At 33.9% G+C, this 27,713-nt stretch overlaps 1 protein-coding gene across 7 annotated transcripts in view; it reads right to left on the bottom strand.

Moving 5' to 3' along the window:
- Smap1 (small ArfGAP 1) overlaps nt 1–27,713 on the bottom strand; it is a 179,742-nt gene that overhangs the window by 6,235 nt on the left and 145,794 nt on the right. For 4 of the 7 annotated variants that reach the window (XM_078019784.1, XM_078019781.1, XM_078019782.1 and 1 more), the window contains 3 exons: nt 21,716–21,747; nt 17,122–17,212; nt 2,047–2,174 (listed from right to left, as the gene is read on the bottom strand). In XM_078019784.1, the coding sequence (XP_077875910.1) occupies nt 2,047–2,174; nt 17,122–17,212; nt 21,716–21,747 (251 nt within the window). The remainder of the gene's footprint in view (nt 1–2,046; nt 2,175–17,121; nt 17,213–21,715; nt 21,748–27,713) is intronic. The other 3 variants (XM_005334431.4, XM_040282907.2, XM_021732569.3) reach the window with 1 other exon arrangement.

Here is a 27,713-nt window from a genome sequence, read left to right on the forward strand (position 1 = left end):
CACCAAATATTCCCCCAAAAGAATCAGATGTGATAAAAAAAATTAATCCTGTTATCCTATCAGGTAAGAATGCATGAAGCCAGACCTGCCTCTCTTACAGCAAGCAGCTATGCCCCACACTCCTTTCTTACCATGCTACTTGTACTTAAGATTTAAATGGTGCCAGCATTGTTCTGCTCGCTGCTATGATACTGAACAGAACATGTGAAGTACACTGAAGCAAAGCAACTTGTACCTCAGTGGAATCTGAAGAAGTCTAGCAGACATAACTACTTCACTACAGAAAACCAGACCAAAATAAATCGCTTTTCATGTGCAGATTGTCAAATATACTAAATGCTTCTTTCCGAAAAAGTATTTAAACAATTTTTTGTTTCATGTACACCGATGCCTGCACAAATTCAAAAAGTAATATTAACTGAAAGAATAATTCTTTGTCCTTCTTTTTATGTGTGTTCCAATAGTATGAGAAAGGCAAAGCCATAAAATGTTACTAAGAAATATCAACATGTTCAACTCTAGTGGTAAGTACACAATAACTATCATAACAAAAATGTGTAGTAAAAATGTCTTAAGTTTTCTTAATGACAGACTTTTTATTAAAACTATATCCATACAATTCAGATTTGGCTCAGGTTTTTCTTTTGGGTAGTGTGGTGGTAACTGGGAATCTAACCCAGAAGTGCTTTACTGTTAAGCTACATCCCCAACCCTTTTTAAAAATTCTTAAATTTTGAGACAGGGTCTTACTAAATTGCTAAGGCTGGCCTTGAACTCTCGATCAGCCTCCTGAGTCACTAGGATTATAGACATGCACTACCACACCTGGCTTGGCTCAGTTTTTACACAGAAAGGAAGCATTTGTCTCAAAAATAATGCTGTTCTGAAACAAAATAGATTTAAAGTTTATTTTAAAGAGTTGCTTGTATCCTAAAAGTTCATATATTTTCCCTATAGAAATTCTACGTAATGTTAAGAAGGCACTTCAAAATTTCTTCACCATTAATACTTTAAAAAATCTTGATCATTAATATTACTACTCTTAATTTTTTTTATAGTTGGTTGTTCAAAACATTACATAGTTCTTGATATATCATATTTCACATTTTGATTCAAGTGGGTTATGAACTCCCATTTTACCCCGTATATAGCTTGCAGAATCACATCAGTTACACTCCCATTGATTTACATATAGACATACTCATGTCTGTTGTTATCTGCTGCCTTTCCTATCCTCTACTATCCCTACTCTTAATTTTTTTAAAAAAATATTTTTTTAGTTGTAGTTGGACACAATACCTTTATTGTGCTGAGGATCGAACCCAGCACCTTACACATGCTAGGTGAGCGATCTACCTCTGAGCCACAACCCCAGCCCCTTAATATTGTTTTAATCATAAAAAAAATAAGAAGGTAGGTTTTAAGGCATAATTTATTTTTAGAAAAAATAATATGTGGCTGGGGTTGTTTGTGCCTCAGTGGTAGAGCCTGGCATGTGTTGGGCACTGGGTATGATCCTCAGCACCACATAGAAATAATGAATGAATGAATGAATACATAATTAAATTAAAAAAGAATATATTTGCTGGAAATTCTTATCCAAGTCAAAATTTACAAACACCTACAGTTTAGAAACCTCTGAAATAAGAGATCTTGCTGATCTCAAGTCAGGATGAGCTACCCTGAGTTTTCCCAATTGTTCATTTTAAAGGCTGTTGATTCCCCAGAGCAAGAGTTAGAACTTTAAATACAGTAACTATTTTATGCTTTATGGGTCAGTCATACAGTCTCTACTGTAACTACTTCAACTCTGCTTTTGTACTAACAAAGCAACCAAAGACAATACATAAACCCAGGGGATCAACTGTGTTCCAATAAAATTTTATCTGTAAAAACAAGCTGCAGGGTTAGTTTGCTAAGCCTGGGCCTAAAGAACAGAAGGCTTTCAAATCAGTGACTGCTCAGAAACAATTATTTTAAAATTCTTGAAATGTTTCACAAAGGAAATTAGCAGTAACCACATAAAACCACATGTTTACCATGTACCTGAGCAGGGGGCATGACAGTTGCAGGTAAAGGATTGGAAATCATTGGTCCAAAGATGTCCAGATCATCATTCAGGGCTGGCACTGTGGTTGTGTTCCCATTGGTTACTGGTGCCTCAGCAGGGCCATCTGAAAAAAATAGACTTCTATCAATGTAGAATCTCTTAAATTTCTTGAAACATGGCATTAACTTTAGAAATAAGTGATTTAAAAAAGAATTCAAATACATGTCCCTATTTTACCATAGGATTTTCCCCCCCCCAAAAAAAGCCATTTTTAGTTTTCTTTATTCTCCCAGTGAATAAAGAATATTTCACTGGATTGTTGGCATAGATCCAAACAAATGTCCTATTTACAATATTCTGCATGCTGATTTTCTGGAGATCACATCATTTTTATCTACATTCAAAATAAATTTTGTGTATAACGATTACAATAAATAAATTCTGATGATTTAAAATGGTTAAAATGTTGCATTTTAAAGTCACAATAAGGAAAAAAACTGGATAGAAAAACCAAAACACATACTTTAAATTGATCCTACCAAAAACATTTATAAAACTTTGAAATAAATCCTTTATTTAAGCACAGCCATTATTAGTGATGGCAGCTAATGACAGAAACTCCAACAGATCTTCCTACTGAAAAATTGAAATTAACAAAAATTTAAATGTCAATAATTATATAATTTACATAATTTAAATAATTTTATATCTCCTTTTCATGTGCTTGAACAAAAATTTGCAAGGTATAAGGGGTAGGATTTGAAGTGCAGTGGAGAGTTTGTCACAGCATTCCAGGAAATGGAATAGCCCCCATTCAGTTTTCTTTGGGTATAACCAAGTAACAGTTCAGAAAATTGTAATTCCAATCTCTTGGGACTTATATTCTAATCAATATTCTATTTGAACAATTTATGATCTCATTTGATCTCTCTTTGATTGACTGTGCCCTCCTCAAAGGTAAATCTAACATCTTTACACATTAGATGGAATGTCTTGTGTAAAGCAGATACTTAAAGATTTGACAAATTTAATGTTTTCTACTTGCTGCATATTTCCTCTATATAAACAATAGAAACTGAATTTTTTATTTCCCTATTTTAGTGTCAGTGAATTACAAATAATCCTTAATATCAATGAATGGTCATAGTCAAATATTTTTTACTATTTAATTTATATAAAAGTAAATAATTTGGAAAATAATAACTGCCAAGTATTTCTCAAGGCATCATCAGTGATGACATGGTCAGAATCATAAAAAGAAATATATTTACTACAGATATGTGTTACCCACATAATGTCTATATCAAATACTATCAACAATTGAAAGATAAAGCAATAAAATGATGCACAGATAATTTCAAACATACAGAATTTTAGACATCAATTTTTTTCCCATTTCTGTCTCTTTAAAATGGCAGCATTTTGAAGTTAGACCTCTATAAAGAGTTATGAGTTATCTTATGTTTCTCATTCATTATAAATTTTTTTCATTTCAGAGAACAAACCTCATATAATAATGACAGGAAAGCCAGTGGTGCTCTTAACCCAGTAGCAAAGTTGGGGATGGGGAAACAAGTTCATCAACTACAATGCTAACTTCTATCATATGTACAAGGAAGCACTTTAAACTATATAAAACTATAACTGTGTATATATATTTAAGAACTATATATAAAAATTACACAAGCACAAGTCCTCTAAAACAAGAAAATACAACAAAAAGTACAAAAAGCTGACAAGCTGAACACAAGCAATTATTTCTAGTTTTCAATTAATTTATTTTTTGCCTTTTCAAATAACTAACAATTGGGATGGATTTATGAAAAAAAAAGACTTCAAAATGAGAAAATACTAAATACATTTTTTTGGGCAGTGAATTGAGAAAATGCTATCAATTGACTTTTACCACAGAAAATGAGTGTACTTCACAGAATGACTGCTGTGCCCAGGATACACTGTGAGAAAACTGGGAGGTCTCTCCACTACAAGCAAATGATGTTTTCATTGCATTTATGAAATTGTACATCTTTTAGAATTTTAAGTCTGTTCAAAATAGCATGTGATACTTTGCTCAGAGTATTTACTTACTTCCACTTTCAAATCTAAACCCCAATTGGTATATAGTAGTGCATTAATTTATCAAAGAGCAAACAGGACATTATTTGGTTTTTGAAGTTTTGTTTTATGCTTCACATCCCTCAGGACTAAATATGTGATAAATAACTTCTCTAGTGTCATAGAGCTAAAGCAAAGCCTTGGATTGTAATCTTATTAATTTTCATTATAAAGGCAACACATTCTTGAAAAAGATTCAAGCCATGAAAAATGGAGAAATCAAAAAGGCCCCAGGATGGACAGTGATGAGGGCTGCAAAATAATTTGAATATAATTAATGCCACCGATTGTACATAGTTAAAATGGTAAATTTTATGTTTGATTTATTACAATTAAATACAGTTTAATTGAGTACATAAGAACATATAAAAACTACCTTCTTAACATAAAGTTATGTATGTGTAGGTGGGAGGTTTGCATTCTTTGATATTGTATATCATACAGTACGTAATGACTTATTTATTCAACTGGTGATTCATGGCCATTTATATAGTTTCCAGATTTTCATCATAACAAAAGCAGAATATCCCATTCCTTAATATGAATTATACACAGTTCATATCTGTTAATCATAAGGTAATGCAGTTCAGTTTTTTTTACACCATATTAAAAACAGGTCTTATTCTGTGTTTTTATGTTAATTAATATTTTAAGACTGGCCTCTTGTATTCCACACAAACAATACTGAACTATCTTTGTAATCACCTACCATTGGTTAATGAAGCTGTCATGAATGTCAATTCACTATAAGTCTGAGGGGTTTTGAAATACTTTGGAATGAAACAAAGGAAGTGCCTGCTTAGGGACAGCTATCTTTGTGAAAAGACTGATAAAATTTTTAATTAACTGGGAAAGATTTTCTCATGCCTCCAAAAACCTGAGGTAAGAAACCTTCTCCCAAGACAAATAAACGTTTTCTTCTAGCCAGATACCTTGTAATGAGCACAGGTGATTCTTTTCTGTTCTCATACATACAACATACCTGCCCCTCTTTTCTTTTTATCCTGGTCTTCTCCCTATATGATCCCTTCTGGATTTCATTCCTAATGATCTTCCTTGTTACTACAAAAGCTACATATTCATAAAACTGTTGAAAACATATTCTTAACCTAAATGAAAATTTCTCAGCCTTGCAAAATCAGTAAATAAAAGTTCCCAATGGAGATTCAGTGTTTGCTAATCTTACAACATACATTTGGCTTGCTAAACACATTTCTTAAAAAAGAAATTTATTTTGAATAAATTTCAATTTATTTTGAAGGTCAATGTGTTTTTAATTTTTAGTATTAAAAAGGGCAGATAAAGACTCATTATCATTACCATGATTATAAACATCACATTTATCCTGGATGTTTTGAAACATCTCCCTTAACTGTCTCCAGTTACAGAAACTAGGGCACAGAGAGATTAAAATACTTCCTCAAAGTCACCTAGTTAAGCAGCAACAATTGTACTTATGTGTACCCCTAGACTAGTGATCTTTTATTTACCATATCAGAAGACATGTAATTATAAGTTACTTAGTTATAAAGAAATCACTTAAAATTCTGAAAATTAAAAACCAATTTAAAAATAATTTACATTTGTTATAAGTCTGAGAATAGGAACATAGTGAAAAAAATCATTCTAGACTGTGCCTATATATTTCATCTCCCCAATCTACCTTTGTACCCTGGCCAATATCTTCTAAATTTATAGGGGAATAATATAGAAGGGCATGATCATCAACAAACAAACTAGGCTAAGGGAAGAAATTGGGATATAATCAGCACTCAATGAATGAAGAGTATTTCAAATCACTGGGTGTTAAATACATTCTTTTGATCAAGGAACCACTAATAGCACTGTCCTTGCTGACTGAATTAAAGCTGAGATCTCAAAAGTGACAAAATACCAAGATGTTGAAAAAAGTTTTCAGAGAAATATTTCAAAAACTTAGAAACAATAAGCCTTATTCAAATTAAATGGCCTACATGGGATAAATCACCATATTTTAAAATATTTAAATTAATATAGATTATGTCTTGTTTGTACATGTGAGTTTGAATATATGAGTGTGTATGCAACCACACACACTACACAGGCAAATGGAAACTTGCAACCAACTACATCAAGCCTTCTTTGAGATAAAGGGTTATCTACAAAAACAGGTAATCAGGATTCACCTCAAACATATCTTACTGTGTGTGTTCCTTGCTCAGTTACAAAATGGTGGTGGGAGCAGCTAGCAACAGTAGGAGGCAGCAGCCCCCTTTAATCAGTATGCAGAAACAGTAGTTGGTGGACAATAAAAATAATGGGAGATCTAAAGTACAAGAAAAGCCTCAGGCAAATGTCAGAAATTTAGCTGGGACAACAACATAAAAAAACAATAATGAAGCACAAAGGACCCCTTGAAAAGGCAATGCAGTAAAATGAAAGAAAGAAATTAGGACAATGCAGAAGAAATTAGGACAATGCAGTAAAATGAAAGGATTTCAAACTTAAAAGGCATCAAATGTACAGTTAGCAGTTTGTGGGTAACTATTTTCTTTCTACATTACCTTAAGATTTCAAGCTACCATTTTATTTGTGAACTGAGTTGGCGAATGAATGTTTTAAACTGCACACACACCAGAAATTGACAAGAAAGGTTAAAATGTTTTGAGCTACAAAAAAAAAAAAAAAAAATTAAATCAGTGCTACATCTTACAAGAATGTAAGGCATGCCCAGCATGTACTTACTGACATCTTGATGCTTAGAGATGCTTAGAAAGAAGGTTAACTTTTCAAATCTGACAAAGTCTTGAAAGCAATCTTGATTGTCTAGGAATCATTAATATGATGAGTGAGTCTGTTGATTCTATTAACCTTGGTTGTACCAGAACTCATCTGACAGTAATAATCCAAATGAGGACCAAATTTAAAAAAGTATTTTAATGGATACTTGGCCTGTTCCAAGTACCTTTAAGAATATATAAACTAAAAGAAAATAAGAATAGAACACTTCACAGTTTGAACACTAATATTTGCTTGAACACTAATATTTATTTAAGTTCTATGGTTAGGCACTCTGATCAATGCTTTATATAAAGTTTCTCAATTTAATCCTCACAGTACCTCAAGGGAATTTTCACAACAAGCTGTGGATTTTAAGAGAGGCTACATGCTGCTATACCTGGGTGGCGGTGAGGGGGAAACCACATTAAATAACCAGTTTGAAAAACTTTCCCTGGGGCCCCCAGGCAGAAAGAGGTGCTCCACTCCAGGGTTAAAAGACTTTATTTACATGGCTATCAGCCCATGTCCCTAAAAATGCACATTAAGAGTATGTGCTGACTTTACCATCCCACCCAGGCACAGTTCTTGGCTCAGGCTCCATTCTGAGGCAATGACCTCCAGAATTCACAATGCACAGTAACACCTTCTCTTCAGGTTAGACCATCTATATGCAGTCTACAATTAGTAGCTCATAAATATTTTCTTTCCATATCATTTTAAGATTCCAGGCTAGTATTTTATTTGCAAACTGAGTTGGTATGAAGGAATGGTAGGTAGCCAGCTGACTCCAACTCTAATAGGCACTGCAAAACAGCAGCTTTCCTAAATGTCCTATGCCTTTCATTTTTAGTTTTTAATGACAACAGACTGGACATGCCTCAGTATACTCCAGGTCTCTTAGCTCTCCTGGCATCATTTTTATAGCCCAGAGTCTTTGTCCAGTCCCTCCTGCCCTATCACCAGAAAGAGTACAGCTGCCTCCTTAATTCAATGCCTGACAAAAAGATAATGCTCAATAATGGCTGGAAAACTGAATTGTTTTCCAGAGACAAATTATTGATGAATATCTTGGTTACAGGCAGAGCCACAGATAAAAACAATTAATAGTTAGTGATCCTATTTTTGTTCGGAGAAAAAGTGAAATAATGACACTGTTTTTGAAAAGTACCAGAGATCTCCTGATTACAAATCCCTTTTCAGTCTTTGTCCTATTTGACCACTAGCTCATTTATCCTGAGCTGATCCTTCTCCCTTGAAGATCTCCTCCTTCGCATCTAAAGTTACATTCTCTTGGAAGATCAGGAAATCAATGCTTTCAATATCCCTGGCTAGTTCTCCCCACTCTGTGTTCACAGCCATAGCTTATAAACTATGATCTGCCCATGATAATACAACTGCTTCCTAACTGGAATCCTTCTACCAAGGCTTCCTCTTTCTGGTTTACTGATTAGAGAGAGGCTAGAATTCTCTTTCTAAATCAGAAATGTGTCTTTAAGTCACTAGAAGCTGCTTATCTTTTCCAACTGTTATCCATTGTACAGGTAACCTCCACAGACCATTAGCTTTCATCTGAAATAGACAAGCATAGTATAAAACAAATTTATTTGTTTCTCCTATCACTAATAGTAGCAAGAAAAGTAACCTACAAATTAATGAAAATAAAATTTAAATTACAATTTTAGCATTAATACAGATTTCACTCAGTTCTCGGGCAGGTCTCATAATCCCATCTCTTCCCTCACGGATAATTCTCTTATCTTCCAGTTTCCAGGTCAACTACATCTCCTACTTGCACTACTGTAAATACAGAGAGCTAATTTTCTGGTATTTACCAGCATTCCATGAACTCTGCTGGTGCTCAATAAATATTAATTGAATTCATGTTTTAATTGAATGTCAAAGGCTTTAGCTGGTCATAATCTATTTGCACAAATAATAAAAAAATGTCAAAGAGCAACATGAGATTTCATGTATTACTAATCTAGTTTAGAATGTGATAAGTAAGTGGATGTTTTGTTTTTCATTACCATTTCTGACTGAGTGTAAACATTCAGCCTTGAATATACCCTTGCTACAAAGAAAACTGTCAAGGCTAATTATTACTTCATAGATAACTACTGAGGCATCATGGTAAGCAGCAATTAATTTTAAGTGAAAAGAATGCTGATTAAAAAAGGTTGCTTCTTTGAGATATAGTGTTGCTTTCCTTAATGACAAAACTCCTTAAAGCTTCCTAAATTTTGGTTTGCTCATAGAATTCTTATTTTCTACTCAAGAAACCATTTAAAGCTTTTTCCTTAATAAAAAATGTTACTTGGAACTCATTTATATTAAAAATATTGCTTCATGAGATGAAATTAGCTCCTACATACCTTACTTTGTAAATTCAAATCATAAATTTTCACTTGAAACAAATTAATTTTTTTAAGTTTTAAATTGTTTTCAAATGTTTTCTTTAAAATATGTCTGGAATTAAGTGGAGCTATGTATTTATTTTTAAATCTTTTTAGCACTAAACAGATGTTATTTGCCAAAATGATTGATATGGCCTTACGAGATAATCCTAAACCTCATGCTCACTTTTTATGCCCTTACCAAGTGGCTAGCCAGTTACTAGTAGAAGCAGGTAAATCTACTTTTGCACATTCCCATAATCTAGCCAATTTGTGAGCAAGAGATGCTCACAATAATGCTGTGTAGAGGGAAGCACTGCAGTGCTACCCATCTTTTAGGAGGCACACACACTGATTTAGAGGTGCTGCCTGGGACTGCTGAGAGATACACTTACACACACACACACACACACACACACACACACACACACACACACAATCTCTACCATTTTATTGCCTCAAAAGATAAGACATATATAAAAATGAAACCAACTTAGATAAAACAAATTTATTTCCAAATGATGACAAAATGTGACAAACTAAATTTCTTTGACATCACCTAATTTCTTCAGTTTTTTTAGACAGCTGCAGATCCTCATAGGCAAAGACCATACTTTGCAATCACTGTTTCCAACTATCTCCCTCTTTCTCTCTCAATGACAGTGGTATTCATAACATAACCTAGTAGGAATCCTATTTATGTTATTCAGCATAATTCAAGTCCCTCTGCTACATGTACTTTCAAAGATCCATGCTATCTCTTACTGGTCTCCTCTGACCTGGTGATTAGAATACAGTCTCAGCACAGGACTGAATAGAACTACTGTGCTAGGTGTTTCACAAAAAGCACACCATTTACTCCAGCCACCAAATACAGAAGAGGTTTTATTTCCACAAGCCAGATGAAGATGCAAGAGATCAGAAAAAACACAGGTATAGCCTCAAAATTCAGTGTTCCCCTTATGCCATCTATCTATCTGATAAATGGTTCCCATTTGATAAACAGATTTATTTGTATGACACTGTCTCACCTGGTAGTGTTAGAGCTCAATATAGTGTTAAGAACATGAACTCTGGAACCAGAAAATACAGTTTAAATCCTTGCTCTATGGCTAGGCTATACACTGATAGCTCTTGTTAACTAGCATTGTGGCTATATTGTATTCTTTAAAGAATAATGATGAGAAAAAGTCTATATATGTTCAGTACAGATGCGATTTTCCCCCCAAATATTTTAAACCCAAGGTTGGTTGAATCCATAGACATGTATCCACAGAGGGGAGACCCATTGTATTACCTTAGTGGAATCATCTTAACCTACTGCTAACCAGTCTCCCAGGATTTTTAAAAATATTTTTATTTTTTTTTAATATTTATGTGGTGTTGAGGATCAAACCCAGCATGCTACCACTTGAGCCACATCCCCAACCAGTCTCCCAGTTTTTAATCATTACAAAAACAATGTAATAATCAACAAAGACACTGGCATAACAGTATAATACAGAGTCCTAAAGGATTACACTGGTAAGGGGAAATGCAAAGCATCACTCCTACATGCCCTAGAAATTTATTTCAATTTTCTTTTACTATAGAAGGTATATATTAAAGTCAAGATGTGTCTGTGTTTGATTCAAGTGTGTGCATTTAAGACTTGTTCAGCACAACACTTAGTCAAGAGTGGCCCCAAGACTCTAGATACTTTCCAAGACTAGATGGCAGATACTAATCAAGTATTTCCCAGTTCTGGTGGAAGAGCATAAAACACTAATTAGTATTTCTAAGGCTTTAAACATGAATTAACATCTAACCATGAAGCAGTCCTTTCAGGTATAATCAGGAACATAAAGCAAGGATCAACAAACCACAGTCAAACCTATTTTTAAAGCTTTTTGGATCCTAAGCCATGTTTATTGGTTTACTTACTTGTTTTAGCTGCTTGTATACTACAATGGGAGTTGAGAGGTTGCAAGACAGATTATATGGTCTGCAAAGGCAACAATTTTCTTTTGCTCTTTTCAGAAAAAATTGCTGATTCCAACTAAAAAGTATATACAAAAACATTTTATGTTTGACTTTTGGAATGGGCACTACATCAGGAAAAGAGAGCTAAATAAAGTAGGTTTAGCTTGTGTTACCAGGTTGAAAACAAGAGCATGGGCTTATCAATGTTCCATTTAAAGAGAATATAGAATTTCTAAAAATTGATATTAATATTCTCATAACAGGGTAATAGTTAAGAGTAATTCAGGCAGCCATGACCCTTGGAACACATGGCCTTCCATGGCTATGTGACTAAACTATTTCTGTCTAGAAACATTTTAAGTTAATGCCTGTCTGTTCTGGTTTCCCTCATGGGATATGCTGGGGTTTTTTGCATGACTATAAGTCATACTTCAAGACATCTTCTCTGAAATACCCACTATGTTTTCAATTCACAGGAGAATAACAGAGTCCCACTAGGGGAAAGTGGTATGCTCTTGAGCAGAAAATTAAGTTTACTGATTGAGGCTGACATCTATAATCAATCCAGATTTAGGACCATTGTTTGTTTTGAGATAAAAGGGATTGTTGATTCTCTGTAGTTTCATGGACTTTCATGAACACAGCTTTAAAAAAACAAAGTCTGAAGCTGGGCATACTGGTCCACGCCTATAGTCTCAGCTAGTTAGGAGGCTGAGGCAAAAGTCTGAGGGCAGCCTGGGAAACTTAATAAGACCCTACCTCAAAATAAAAAATAAAAAGAGCAGGGGATGTAACTCAGCTGTAGAGTGCCCCTCAATATTAATCCCCAGTATTAAGGAGAAAAAATATACCTGAAAATATTTTTTAAAAGAATTTAGGTTACTGATAGACAGCAGGTATGAAGAGTTGTAGGTTCTCTGGATAAAACACTCACCCTGCTTTTCCTACTGCTAAAACTCTAGCACAAGCAGTTCTCTTCCTGATCACATCTTTCACCTATTCCATCTTTGCAACTCTTCCATTGTTACGATCCAAAACCTGCTGTCCAGCATCAGCAAAATCTCCTCTATATATCCTTTACCTCTTTTCCAACTCTGCCTTCACCATATTGCTTTAAATAAACCTTGATTCTCCCCTAGAGATACAACTTCCTGAAGCTTTCCAACTGTCTAAAAAAAGAGCTGGCCTAATCTTCAACAAATGGTGTTGGGAAAACTGGAAATCCATATGCAACAAAATGAAACTGAATCCCTTTCTCTCGCCATGCACAAAAGTTAACTCAAAATGGATCAAGGAGCTTGATATCAAATCAGAGACTCTGCGTCTGATAGAAGAAAAAGTTGGTTCCGATCTACATATTGTGGGGTTGGGCTCCAAATTCCTTAATAGGACACCCATAGCACAAGAGTTAATAACAAGAATCAACAAATGGGACTTACTTAAACTAAAAAGTTTTTTCTCAGAAAGAGAAACAATAAGAGAGGTAAACAGGGAGTCTACATCATGGGAACAAATTTTTACTCCTCACACTTCAGATAGAGCCCTAATATCCAGAGTATACAAAGAACTCAAAAAATTAGACAATAAGATAACAAATAACCCAATCAACAAATGGGCCAAGGACCTGAACAGACACTTCTCAGAGGAGGATATACAATCAATCAACAAGTACATGAAAAAATGCTCATCATCTCTAGCAGTCAGAGAAATGCAAATCAAAATCACCCTAAGATACCATCTCACTCCAGTAAGATTGGCAGCCACTATGAAGTCAAACAATAACAAGTGCTGGCGAGGATGTGGAGAAAAGGGTACACTGGTACACTGCTGGTGGGACTGCAAATTGGTGCGGCCAATTTGGAAAGCAGTATGGAGATTCCTGGGAAAGCTGGGAATGGAACCACCATTTGACCCAGCTATTGCCCTTCTCGGACTATTCCCTGAAGACCTTAAAAGAGCATACTACAGGGATACTGCCACATCGATGTTTATAGGAGCACAATTCACAATAACTAGACTGTGGAACCAACCCAGATGCCCGTCAATAGATGAATGGATAAAAAAAATGTGGCATTTATACACCATGGAGTATTACGCAGCACAAAAAATGACAAAATCATAGAATTTGCAGGGAAATGGATGGCACTAGAGCAGATTATGCTTAGTGAAGCTAGCCAATCCCTAAAAAACTAATACCAAATGTCTTCTTTGATATAATGAGAGCAACTATGAACAGAGCAGGGAGGAAGAGCAGGAAGAAAAGATTAACATTAAACAGAGACATGAGATAGGAGGGAAAGGGAGAGAAAAGGGAAATTGCATGGAAATGAAGGGAGACCCTCATTGCTATACAAAATTACATATAGGAGGTTGTGAGGGGAAAGGGAAAATAAACAAGGAGAGAACTGAATTACAGTAGATGGGGTAGAGAGAGAAGATGTGAGGGAAGGGGAGGGGGGATAGTAGGGGATAGGAAAGGTAGCAGAATACAACAGTTACTAATAGGGCATTATGTAAAATTGTGGATGTGTAACTGACGTGATTCTGCAATCTGCATTTGGGGTAAAAATTGGGAGTTCATAACCCACTTCAATCTAATGTATAAAATATGACATGTCAAGAGCTTTGTAATGTTGTGAACAACCAATAAAAAAAAAAGAAAAAAAAAAGAGCTGGCCTAGCATATTCACAAACCAAGGGGTGAGAGAAATATGTATAAATTGATAGAAGCCATTGATGGTTTGGAATTGTTTGCTATGCAGTATGGACAACAATAGTTGACTATTCCAGAAACTGATAACAAAAGAGGAGTGCTGAAATCTATGGACCAACTTTGACACACAGTGGTGGAAGACAAGGGAATCCTTATAGGGACTTGAAAAACAGAGACACAATATGAAATGGTGAAACAGTTGGTATATAATGCCTTGTAAAAAGTGAAAGGCAGAAAAATATCAAAGTTGTAGCAGAGCTGCCCTAGTTGACCTACAGCCCTGAGAATAAAAGATGTTTATTGTTGTAAGCTGTTATAATCTGGGGGTTATTTACTAGGCAGCATTATTGCAGCAACAGATGAGTATCTCAAAGGCTAAGTAGTTCTAACAGATTTTATGTCTCACAAAACCTAAAATATTTATTTCAATTCTTAATATAAAAAGTTTGTCAACTCTTTCTTTAGACAGAGGCTGCTCTGTCAATATGGGTCCAAAGTAAAGATGATGTGAAACAGAGCATTGGCTGATTTCAGATGTACACAACATGAGAGACAAATAAGCTTTCTTTACAGCAAGCCACCAATGTTTTGAGGAAGTTTGTTACCACAGTATAATCTAGCATATTCTGATATAGAAATTTACTCTGACTTTGTTTTCAAGGGAAATATCTCAGATTACTAGTACTTTTTTTTTTCACTATTTACTCCTTCCTGGTTCTCTCTCCAGGACCCTTGTTGTATTTTCCTATCCTCTAAACATCTGAGAGCCATGGGGCACAGCACCTCTTCTCTTCAGTCTGTATCCACTCCCTTAGTGAATGCATCCAGTTTCTTAACTTTAAACAACATTTACATGCTGATGACTTCCAACTTTATATTCTTCACCCAGATCTCTCCCTAAACTCATAATTCATATAACTGCCTGATTAAGATCTCCTTTATGATAAAATTAACCTTTTTGGCCTAAGAAATTAGAATTTTAAATTTATTATGACCCAAGTAAAACTCCTAATCTTCCATCCAAACTTCCTACAGACTTTCCCACCAAAGTAAATGGTAACTTGATTCTTCTGACTTCTCAGATGGAAAACACTGAGTACCATCCCTAGCTCCCCTTTCCTCTCATTTTCCACATTGAATTAGTCAGCAAATCTTAGTGAATCTATCTTCAGTATATATCCAAAATCTGATTAGTACATCTTACCACCTCAAATACCACCATCTAGTATAAGCCATCATCTCTTCTTGTAATATTGCAACACTTCTTCCTGCTTACAGCCTTGCTTTGTTACAGAAATTATATGAGGACTAGGGCAATAATTCTTTAGATACTAAAATCAGCTTATTAAATCTTTGTAATCCTCTCCAATGTATTTTAGGTCACTTAAAGTAAAAGCCGAAGTCTTGTCACAGTCTGCCCCTTTCCTCACTCCTTACCTTCCATACCTCCTCTGTCATTAATCTCCCAGATCATTTCACTCTAGCTATATGGTTGTCCTTGCTGGTCTTTAGACACTTCAAATAGGCTGCTACTGAAGAGGTTTTGCATACTTGCTGTTCTCCTATCTGGAATGCTCTTGCCCACAAACCCAGATATCCATAAGCTTCATCTTGTCAATCCTATTTAAAATCACAATACCCATTTTTATTTTATCTATAGCACTTACCATATAAGACCTACAACGTATGCTACTTACTTATTCACTGTCTCTCCAGATAGAATGAAAGCTCCCAGAAGATAGAGGTTATTACTATCTTCTTTCAGAATTATCTCCCTTGTGTCTACAAGGAGCATGGACATATGGGAGACACTCAATATTTGCTGAACTAGTTAATGAATCTGTAATCAGATCTAGTCTATATCTAATATTTCTAAGTTCCAAACTAATAATTTAGGCACTTAGACTGGAAATAAAATGTTGCATTGAGAACAAAGATTCATACAGTAAGATATTTTTTTTTACTTTGGTAATAAATTTTTTTTTATTTCCTTTTCTCATTTACAGCAAAGAAAATAAAATACAGAAATTATGAGAACTAGAATTCAACACAATTATATTTAGAACTCTTGGACTGGAGTGAAGCCTTAGTTTTAAGATTACAGTTATTTTTCCACTATCATAAAAGAATTTGACCTCCAGGGAGTATGTTTGTATGATATACCAGATTCCTAAGAAATGAATAAAACACTCAACTGTAATTCTTAAAAGAGAAAACAATTGACTCAATAAGACTCAAGATAAGTTTTTTTGAAAAGTGCTGCGTGAAATTTAACTTTACTGTTCAAATGGCTTTCATTCTTTTCCTTTACTTGTCAGTCTTTCTCAAAACTAAACAAATGCTTTTTAAATTAAGTACTGCTCTAAAACTCAGATAGTACTAGAAATAACCATTTATCAAACCAATTCTTTTAGGAGGAATAAAACTGTAAAAAAAAAAGGCTGACAATATTCGCAGATGAGCATAGTATAAGCACATCTCGAATGAAAGTCTGTTTACAACATTTATCAACATGTACACCAATATATATATGTTAGCCATTAAAATAAACAGGACATTAAATTGAGTACTTCTCATTGTCATCAGATATATAATATGAAAGTAACCATTAGATTGGGATATAAAATACATTGCTTAGGTTAAATAAAACTAAAGTTTTAACCTGAATATTTTACAATATAGCTATCCCAGAAATATTTTCACTAAGGTAGAACCCTCACAACCACCAAACTAAAATAATTGAAGGGGGTGGGAGAGTATAGGGCAAAAGGAGAAGGAAAGGAAGATAAGGGTGAGGGGTAGAGAAAGGAAGAAGAAAGAAAAAAGAACCTATTCCTTATTTTAAATGTTGAAATGTCACATCTACCAAGCCTTTGATGATTACTTTGATATCTCTTTGTCCCCCAAGGAACTCATTACTTATGTTTCAGTGAAGATAGTACTGACAGACATTGGCTCCCTTATTAAAGATTTCCTTTCTGTAGAATTTGGCAAACTAATCCTACCATTTTCAAATTCAGTTAACAGGTAACTTTTGGTATACTTAAGATAACACCATTATATTCATTTCAAATAAAGATTTCAATTATTTTATATTCTAATTGTGGCTTTCACTGTTTATTACTTACCAAGTCCTAAAAGATCAACAGTGGGCTCTGCAGCTTTTTTAGGGCTGGTAGTTTTTTTAGGCTCCAATTGTTGATCTTCTTTCTTCTGCAGCTTTTGAAGTAAACAATTAGATTTATTAATTTTTCTTAAACAAATCAAACAAACCTTTTAATTCCAACTTATTATGCAAGTTTTTGGTACAGTTAATATAACAAAGCATATGAACACAGTGAATGAAGCTTAATGCATTAAATTGAGGACATTAAATTGAGTACTTCTCAAAAAACAAATATGGGTCTGGGGTTGTGGCTTAGTGGTAGAGCGCTTGCCTAGCACGTGTGAGGCCCTGGGTTCAGTTCTCAGCACCACATAAAAATAAATAAATAAAATAAAGGTATTCTGTACGATTATAAATAAAAAATAAATATTAAAAAAATAGACATGGTATTTTTTTTCTTTTTTTGTGGTGCTGGGGACTGAACCCAGGGCCTTACACATGCTAGGCAAATGCTCTATCACTGAGCTACATCTTAAACATGGTTTTTAAATTTGAATGATAGTTCTTATACATTATGACCCCAAAATAGTGGATATACAAACTTAACTCTTAATATAACTGTTCTTAACATTACACCCCTAATGTGTAACTGCATATTTTGAACAAATGCATTTCATATTATTTCCTAGCTACTCTTACTCTTTCCTAGCACTCCAGTTAGCTGAGATTGGGGGAGACCTTGGAGTCTCCATGAACACAATAGGAATCCCATCATTCATACTACTGGAATCACCAATATATCATGAAAAGCCCAATGAAATGTTATTGATATACTTTCTTCCTGAGTCTATATAATTAGTTACTTTTTCAATATAATATTATTCTAGTTCTCAGAAGCTTAAGTTTTAATTATATATTCCAAACTCTTTCTTTTTCTAAAAAAAAATGTCATATAGGACATGATGAAAAGCACCACAACTACTAGGTTCTCAGTTCCGAAATCAATACAAGAAAACAAAACATTAATTCATTTACTCATTCAATTCTCAAACCATTCCTATAAGATCATTTCTATTATTCACTATATAAAGAATTCAGAACTTAATTGTTTGGGGTGCTGTCTGTGCATGCCATGTGCACACACACACACATATTTGACACTGGGGATTGAGCTCATGGGTGCTTTACCACTGAGCTACAGACCTTTTTATTTTAGATAGTATCTCACTAAGTTGCCTAGTCTGGCTTCAAACTTGTGATTCTCCAGCCTCTCAAGACAGCTGTGGTTACAGGTATGCACCACACAGATATCTATTCTTTAACACCCTTCTTTAAAAAACAAACAAACAAACAAACAAAAAAAAACAAACAAAAAAACTAACCTGTAACTATATATAATTTTCACAGTATCTATTCCTTTAATTTTAAACATCCAGTATAGGTTAAAACTCATCTGCTATAGTTTTGCATGTGAGAGATCCCGGGTTCAATCCCCAGCACCACAAAAACAAACAAACAAACAAACAAATACAAAAATTCCAGGGCTGGTGTTGTGGCTCAGTGGGTACAGTGCTTGCCTAGCAGAGGTGAGGCCCTGGGTTCGATACAAAGCATCACGTAAAAATAAATTTAAAAAATAAAGGTATTATGTCCAACTACACCTAAAAAAATAAATAAAAAATTCCAAGGAAAGCATAGTTTGTAATAACAAAGTAAGCAATTCTTTTCAGCTGATACTTAAACTGCTGAAACTTCCTTCTTTCCCTATCCATCTGCCTTCCTTTCTTCCTTCTCTTCTCCACTCATTTACTTGTCAACCTGTGTTATTATAAAAATTCAAATCTAGAATGGAATCTGAGGATCAAGTGGCCACGCACATACAAACCTCAAATATATGGAAACCTCAAATATTCCAGAACAGAATTCTAGCAGCTTTCTTGGAAAGGTGGTAATTGTTCCTATTATGGGAGTGAGTTTTATGCTTAGTAGATATGTAAAAATCCTAACAGAAGGCTTTAATTGAAAATAAACATATAATCTGGCCAAACTTATTCACTTGGTAAATTAACTGAAGCTCAGATATTAGATGCCAAATAGGAAAAGACTACATCTATTACTTTCTCCTACCCAAATTTGGAATTCTACTTTGGTATAATTCATTACTAAATCTCCTTCCACAGAAATAAATATGAAACAGACTCCAAATCTGAGTAACTCCTTCCTTGTCACTTTCTGTAGCCTAAGAATCTAGAACAGGGTCCTTCTGACTAAAATGATCTTTCAAAAAATACAAACACGGGTTGGGGACGTGGCTCAAGCGGTAGCGCACTCTCCTGGCATGCGTACGGCCCAGGTTCGATCCTCAGCACCACATACAAAACAAACATGTTGTGTCCGCCGAAAACTAAAAAATAAATATTAAAATTCTCTCTCTCTCTCCCTCTCTCTTTAAAAAAAAATACAAACACCAATAATTATAAAATGGTTTTGCCACCAAATTAGAATTACCTTTTAAAATATTACTGAATATGAACTATCCATCATTGTTTGAAAAAAAGAGAAAAAATCAAATCAAACAATGCAGTAGTCTTCCAGTTATTGACTCTCACCCCCAGAACTACTACAAAAATCTGTGAAATCTCTTTCCTCTTAGATGTCCACACCTGTTTTCTAAGAGTTCTCTTCTTACTTAAGTCCAATTACATCATCGTTCAAAAGAGTGTTCATTAACCATTTTTCACAACAGCCACATTTTTCACATTTGTATAGTTGTGTAAGATAAGGAGAAACTATAAGGCAATAATAAGGGAATGTCCTAAAACAGTTTTGTCAAACTGCAGGTGTGTCCCACTAGCAGATTTTGGAATCTGTTTTATGAACCACAACTAGAAATTGTATCATGTTAAAAAAAAAAAAAACTGAGTGGTGGGTAGGGATAAATAGAAAATAGAGTGCACTATACAGAATAAAGGTTAAGTACATGAATATCTGATGAATATCTGTTTTGCACATCTGCACATACATGTGAGCATAAATCTGGACATTATATATAATGTACTTTTTACCAGAGTGATAGGCTCATGCACTAAAGACAGACAGTCTGCTGCTTTGTTCCTATAATGGGTCACAGTAGGAGTGAAGAATGTCTATGACCTGAACCTTACTAATATGAACTGAGCAGGCTACTCTATAAGAATTTCAACAATTCAAACATAAATTACCCTTAAAGTTGGCATCTGATAATTTTTCCCACAAATCACAAAAGCAAGAGAATTGATCACTTTAAAAGCTTATACTTGTCCATCTTAAATCTTGCTAAGACAGTAACGAATTCATCCGTGTGTAGCAAAGGCAATTTTGTAGATTACTCCCTTGTGTCTTCAAAGTAATCCAAGTTTAAACTACATATATTAGTGAGAGCTATAAATACTGAACTCAGATAATACTCTACTTCATTCATAAATATAAAAATAAAAAATTAATCTTTTATTTTTTTAAATATTCAAGAATATACCAAAGTACCATTCTATATAGATAAAAGGAATCTCTATAAAATTCCACAGAGTAATAACTACTTAATCTTTTAGAGCTAAATATCCATAAATACATAAATTTTTATAAAAATTCCTTGAATGATTTTCTAATGAAAAGGATAATTCTAAAATTTCAGAGAGAAAGTATTTGTTTTCCTTGTCATAGGATGAGTAATAATATCCAAAAATACAGACTCAGGAATTAAGAAAATTTAACTTATATATTGACATTATGTGTGTTAAAAAAAACCCTACAATGTGATAGGAATTAAGAAAATTTAACTTATATATTGACATTATGTGTGTTAAAAAAAAACCTACAATGTGATGGGTACACACAGACTTGAAATTTAAAAAAAATTTAAATAACTAAGTGTTGTGTTTTACTCCATTTTACTAAATATTTAAACCTAAATTATCACCATTAAATTGAGGAACAAAGCCTGTTTCTAAAAACTACTACTTCCAGCTATTAAATCCTGTCCATAGCTAGGGCTGCCCAATACTGCCATATTATAAAAGCTGACAAGATTGCTACTCAGTTTTAACTGAGGAGGAAGATTATAAATGGGCTTAGCTACTAAAAAAAGGAAGAGACAGCTGAAGTGTTAAATCTCTTTTCTTTGCCACATTGTATAACCCAGCATTTCAAAAATCAAACATTTAATAATTTCAAGCTAAGAACAATTTTCCTATTTCCCCTCATTATAGTATCTGTAGCAACAAGGCAATGCAATGGCTTTTAACCTGGATTTATCAAAAAAGGAGCAGCAGTATCCTGTGCTCATCCTAAAACTCTGTCTCATGGCTACTCTGAAGTCCACTTAGTTTCTACAGCAAAGCATATCTGTGGATTGCTCTTTTTTTGTGGTAAGACACTGTATATCACCAATGTTAACATTCAGAAAATTATAAACAAATTTCCAAAATGTATTTCGATTAAACACATTTGTTAACAAATAGTTGTGTAATAGATTATTACTTCCTAACAAGTCCTTCTAATATGAAAACATCTTCAGGATCATGTACAAGTCCTTTTAGAACACAAGTCATACTCATGAAATATTTTCTATTAATTTGTACCTTTGTTCCCCAGCATACCAATTCTGTTGTGTCTTGCAAAGAAAAATAAGATAAAATTATTTAAGATATATATCTCTCATATAAAAACAAAACCCATAACATCTTGAAGCCAAATATTTAAGAATAAAAGGCCATTATCTTGTTAGGAATTTTGAGCAGGGATTACTAAGTGTGGTAATACTAAGTCAATATCTTGATGACAACATCTTCCCCACATAACTGATACCCTTTTAATATTTCACATTCAGCTCAGACATGATAAATGATACATACAGAATCATTCTACTTTGAATTGTCCTCCTACTAAAATATCACATAGGGAATTTACCTTTTAATAAGTGAAGAATGCAGTCAACTCTGAGTACATAAAATTGGGCAATCTATCATTTACTAAGAAACATTTTCTGAGAAGCAAAAACATAGGTCTACTTTAGTAAACAATTTTATAAAATATAATTTCCTTAAATTCACTTTAAGCAGATATCTCATTCATATTATTAAAGTTTTTATTAGCAGAAGCTTTACTACACAATCATTTTGTGATTCATAATGCTACTTCAGAGTATGATCACTTAGCTTGCAAGTCCTACATTTGCCACCATTTCCTATCTCTTTAAATAAAAGACATAACAATCTCTAGAATGAGTTTCACTATTCTTTGTTCAGTTAATGTAGATAACAGCATTAACACTTATTATAGAACTATACAACTTTCTAGGTTTTAGATAAAGTTATTCAAAATTTTCTTTAAAAATACTAATCTCAAATTATAACATTTATCTATATGAAATTTCCTTTAATATTAATAGAATCATGCACCTATAAGGGACATAAATCTATTATATTCATTTCTCATTTTAAAATCAAGGAAAGTAAAGTCATATGATTTGTCCAAGGGTCTCATACATGGCTGTAGTAACACAGATTAATCTCCTGATAGGGCTTCTTTTCCTTCACCATGATGCCTTTTGCTGAGTCCAGCCTTAAGACATTTCATTTTGTTTATGCAAATTTTCCAAAAATCCAAAAAACTCTGAAATACTTCTGGTCCCAAGCATTTCAGATAAGGGATAGCCAACTTTTATTTACCCAATGCTTAACAACTCATATATATTTTTCTTCCAATGATAAAAAGAGAAACTGCAATAAAGGAATCACAGTGAAGGTACATTGTAAAGACCACATGAAAGGTATAAATACTATAAAATTCACAAGTGATGACTCTCATGGAATGAATAGAATTATATGAAGTATAAAGGTAGGGGCATTTACTTTCAGGTATATAGTAAAGATAGGAAGGGGTCCAACATGTCGAAGTTGATAAAGCTACCAGAAGAAAACTGAGTATGGGATAGTGGGAAAGGGACTTAGATGGTGGACATATATCACTAACCTACAGATCTAAGTGAAAAGTAGTAATAGAAGACAAATCCTTACATTTTAATTTTATCTTTATTACTTTATTTGATTTATTTCTACAATATGGAAGGACCTAAATTGCCATCTAGAGCTAGTATTTTAAATAGGCCATCAATTTTCAAAGTGAGTAGTGGAAAACAAAGATATGACTCCTAGGGAAATATGTAGAACATATGTACTGTACTGATGCAGAAAAATCTGACCATGATGGTTGTGAGGCATATTAAGAGCAATGCTTTAGGAAGAGTAGCATTCATCTATCATGTCAGTGGAAGTTGAAATTGGGAATAAACTTTCTAATAGTTAGTCAATAACACACAGTTCCCAGAATACTATCTTATCTGTAACATCTCTCTGCTTAAGTCATCATGGCAAATTTAACCTTTATTAAAATTGTTAGTAACAACTCATGAATAATGAATTACTTAAAAGCTTCTGGGCATTAATCATGTATACACTACTGCACAAGTAGAAAAAGAATTCAAAGACTGTATCACCACACTGTTTACTCATTTGAATTCTTAATAAAAATAATTGTCTTACATTCCCTACTCTAGATTGGCAGGTAGAACTACTACCGATGTATTTCTCCATGTGTGCTTTCACAACTGACTTATAAAATAATATTGTTTAAAACCACTTCTTACTTTGTGAGAAGTAATCTTGCACATTACTCTACTCTCTGCCTCATTTATTTGTTTAGTATCTTGTTAGTTTCTTTTCTTCTTTATTATTGTTTATATTGTACTTATAGATTTTTTTACATTAAACTTATCTATATAAAGTATATTCTGTTCTTGAATTTAATATTCTTAAATTCTATGTTTAGGGTTCGAATTTAGAACTACAATCTACATTTTATTTCCCCTAACCTTATAGATATCTTTAATTAAAATTCCTACAGGGCCTAGGGACACTACTGTCCCAAACAAATTTCACTGAGTTAGAGAAATATCAACAATTTACATTAATTTCAGAACTGGAAGGAGCCTTGAAGCTTTTAATCAATTCATTAAGAGATTCATAAAACACCACTGTAACATCTCTCTTCTATACTCATTCTCTAAGGAAATTTGCCAGTGTTATGGAATCATTGGATATGATGACACAGCACAGTCTATATTTAGATAATTCTGAATATTAGAAATCTTCCTTTTCAGCTGACTTTCAATATCTACCACTTATGCACATTCTCCATGCCATGGATGTGAATAAACAAATGGAAGCTATAAGGGAAACCATACAAACAACTAGAATGTGTGGCTTCTTAGAAGCCACAGCAGATCATTAATTCATATGAAACCTTTGCTCATCTAAAAGTCTCTGACATATTATCCATTTTTTAAAAATTTTATGTTTAAGACCACCTGAGAAATTTTGTCAAATGATGTCTTAACTAATCTTTATTGCTATGTCATTTAAAAACTAACAAGGTGACATGGATATACTCAGTTAATACAATGTTGGAAAAAAAAGAGTCTGTGACTAAGCCTGAGAAAAGAGCAGAAAACTCCCAATACACTAGTATAAATTGTATTAACTGGACTTCTCTGGGACAACTGTCCATTCTGCTCACAATCTACTCTGTTATCAGATCATCAAGCCTACCTGTCTATGTCATGACCACAAGGATACATAAAATCTAAGAATAACTCATGTGAGACCAAGTCTATTAATCTGACAGGAGCTATAAGGGAAACCATACAAACAACTAGAGAGTGCTGATAAAATTTGGGGAAAAAGCCGTAAGCCATTAAAAAAAAATCCATTTGAATTTTGAAGAGAATCCATGTAAAGTTCAATGATGCTGAATTCATAATTCACTTACATTTCCTTCTAAAAGTCAGACATTTGGCCATTCCTAATCTTGTTGTTCAGTAGTTTGTACAACTTCTCAAAGAATGACCTCTAGTGTTTTATAAATTGGGTCTACAAAGTTCCTCATTATTCAACACAAGCACTGAATGACTACCCTTAATAAAAGTTTCCTTAAAATAACATTTGTCCCACAGTATTTGTGAGGGATTGTTTCAGAATGTCCCTCAGATAACAAAATATCTGGGTTCTCAAATCCCTCAAATAAAATGGCACAGTACTTGCATATAACCTATCCACATTCTGTCTTAAACTTTAAATCTTCTCTAGATTACTTTTAATACTTATTAAAATGTCAATGCTATGCAAATAGATGTTAATACTGTATCACCTAGGGAATAATGGCAAGAAAAATATCTGTAAATGTTCAATACAGCTACTACTACTACTACTACACACACACACACACATATATATAATAATAACGTGTGTGTGTGTGTGTGTGTGTGTGTGTGTTATATAGTATTTTCCATCCATGGTTGGTTGAATCTAAGAAAGCAGAAACCACAGATACGAAGGGTTCACTACATGATTTTTTTTGGGGGGGGGAATTAAGCAAATAAAGAGCAATTTAAAATCTAAGCCAAAATACAGAGAATCACTTCCATTTGGCTGGCATATAATAACTGCTTCATAAATGACAGCCAGTAGGGGTTTTATAGTTATGTGCCAGGACTGGTAAGCACTGGGTTAGAGTGATGAATAAAAACTGGCTTGAACACTGAGCTCCACACTTGGATTCACTATTGTTAATCTTGTTTTACACAGCATTCTGGAGGTTTGCAGTAACGAAAAATAAGAGTAATTTCTGAAAATTATCACTTACTTATCAATGCAACTATGAAGGTAAACTATTAGTCAGACTCCTCAGTTTTAAGCGCAGTTTGGATACGGCCCAGCTGCATGATTTTGAACAAGTCATTTAATATCTCTTAGCAGGTTCAGTTCCATTGTATGCAACCTATGTAGACCCACAGAGTCCCTATGCTAAGTTTAGGGTTGAGCTACTACCATCCTGAAATTCTTAATTATTTTATCATTTAATTTGTATTTTGTAAACTAGGAATTAAACCACTCTATGACCTGGCTATTTCACTCCTTGGTATTTATCCAAAAAGAAACAAAAACCAAAACCAGAAATCAGTATACTATAGCAATACAGCCACTTCATTGTTTATAACATTAGAATTCACAACAGCCAAATTGTACAATCAGCCCAGTTGCCTCTCGATAGATAAATGGATTAAGAAAATTTGGTATATATACACCATGAAGTTTTACTCAGGCATAAAAAAATAAAATCATGACATTTACTGATAAATGGATGTAAATGTAGAACATCATGCTAAGTGAAATAAGCCAGACTCAGAAAATCAAGGGCTGAATGTTTTCTCTCATGTGGCAGCTAGAGTAAAAAAGGGAAAAGTGGGGCAGGGTGCATGGATTGGATATCATAAAGTCATGGGAAAGATCTGTGGAGTAGAAGGAGATTGAGAAGAAGGGAGAAGGAACGGGAAATGGTAGGAAATGTGGAATGAATTTAACAAAATATAGATTTTTAGCAAAACATAGAATGGGCAATTTCAACTTTATGTATATGTAGAAAGTGCCAATAAAAAATAAACAAATAAATGAGTGACAGGAAGATCAATAGAGAAAGAAGAATAGGGGAGGGAGACAGGAAGGGAAAGAGAAGGAGGGAGGATAGGGGACTGAATGGAGTTAAATCAACTTCCATGCATGTATGACTTTGTCAAAATGAATCCAATTACCATGTACAACTACAATACTCTAATAAAATAATTAAATAAATAAATAAAATATAAATTTTGTAAATATAATGGGCTAATGGGATGTAAGGTTAAGATAGGAGGTAAGTGCAGCATGTGCATCTCCACCAGTCTTTGTTGTCCATTTGCACATCATGTTCACCAAGCTCCATGGGCACAGAATTGCAATGAGAAATTCTTATGGTTTGGATCTTGAATGCCCCCCAAAGCTCATGTGTTGAAAGCTTAGTACCCCATGCACAGCACTCTTCAGAGATAAGATCTCTGGTAAGGATAAGACTGGTTAAGGACTGACTTCATGGATGAATGAATCCATCTGTGGATTCAGAGTTTAATTTGATATTGAGTGATAAACTTTAGGAGGTAGAACCTAGTTGGAGGAAACAGGTCACTGGGATCATGCCATTGAAGAGAATATTTGTCCCCAGTCTTTCTCTTTCTCACCCCTGTCCCCCATTTCTCTCTTCCCTTTCCTAGCCACCATGAGGTGAGCAGCACCGATCTACCATGTGCTCCCAGTCATAATGTTCTGCTTCACCACAATTTAAAAGCAAGAGTCAACCAAACATGGACTAAAACTTTTGAGCCAAAATAAATCTTTCCTACAGTTGATTTCTCTGACACATTGTGTCAGAGTGATGCAAAGCTAACATAGACTCCTAGTTTATATGAGGTTAAGTTTATTAGCTATTTAACAGGATAAGTAGGGATCCTGACAGTTCCAAGAAATTATGCTTTCTGTTCCAACCAAATCATGCTACAAAGGAGAAAGGAGGTTATAGCATTCTAAGGAAGAAGAAAAACCAAAAAATTCTCTCACTCATGTTATTTCCCTATAACTAGCCAACAATATAAGTAAAAATGACATCAGAAAAGGAAGAGAAAGGGCAACCAATAGTGAACCAAAGGTAAAA

Source organism: Ictidomys tridecemlineatus, chromosome 8, assembly GCF_052094955.1.
Source record: "Ictidomys tridecemlineatus isolate mIctTri1 chromosome 8, mIctTri1.hap1, whole genome shotgun sequence".
NCBI classification, from domain to species: Eukaryota; Metazoa; Chordata; class Mammalia; order Rodentia; family Sciuridae; genus Ictidomys; species Ictidomys tridecemlineatus.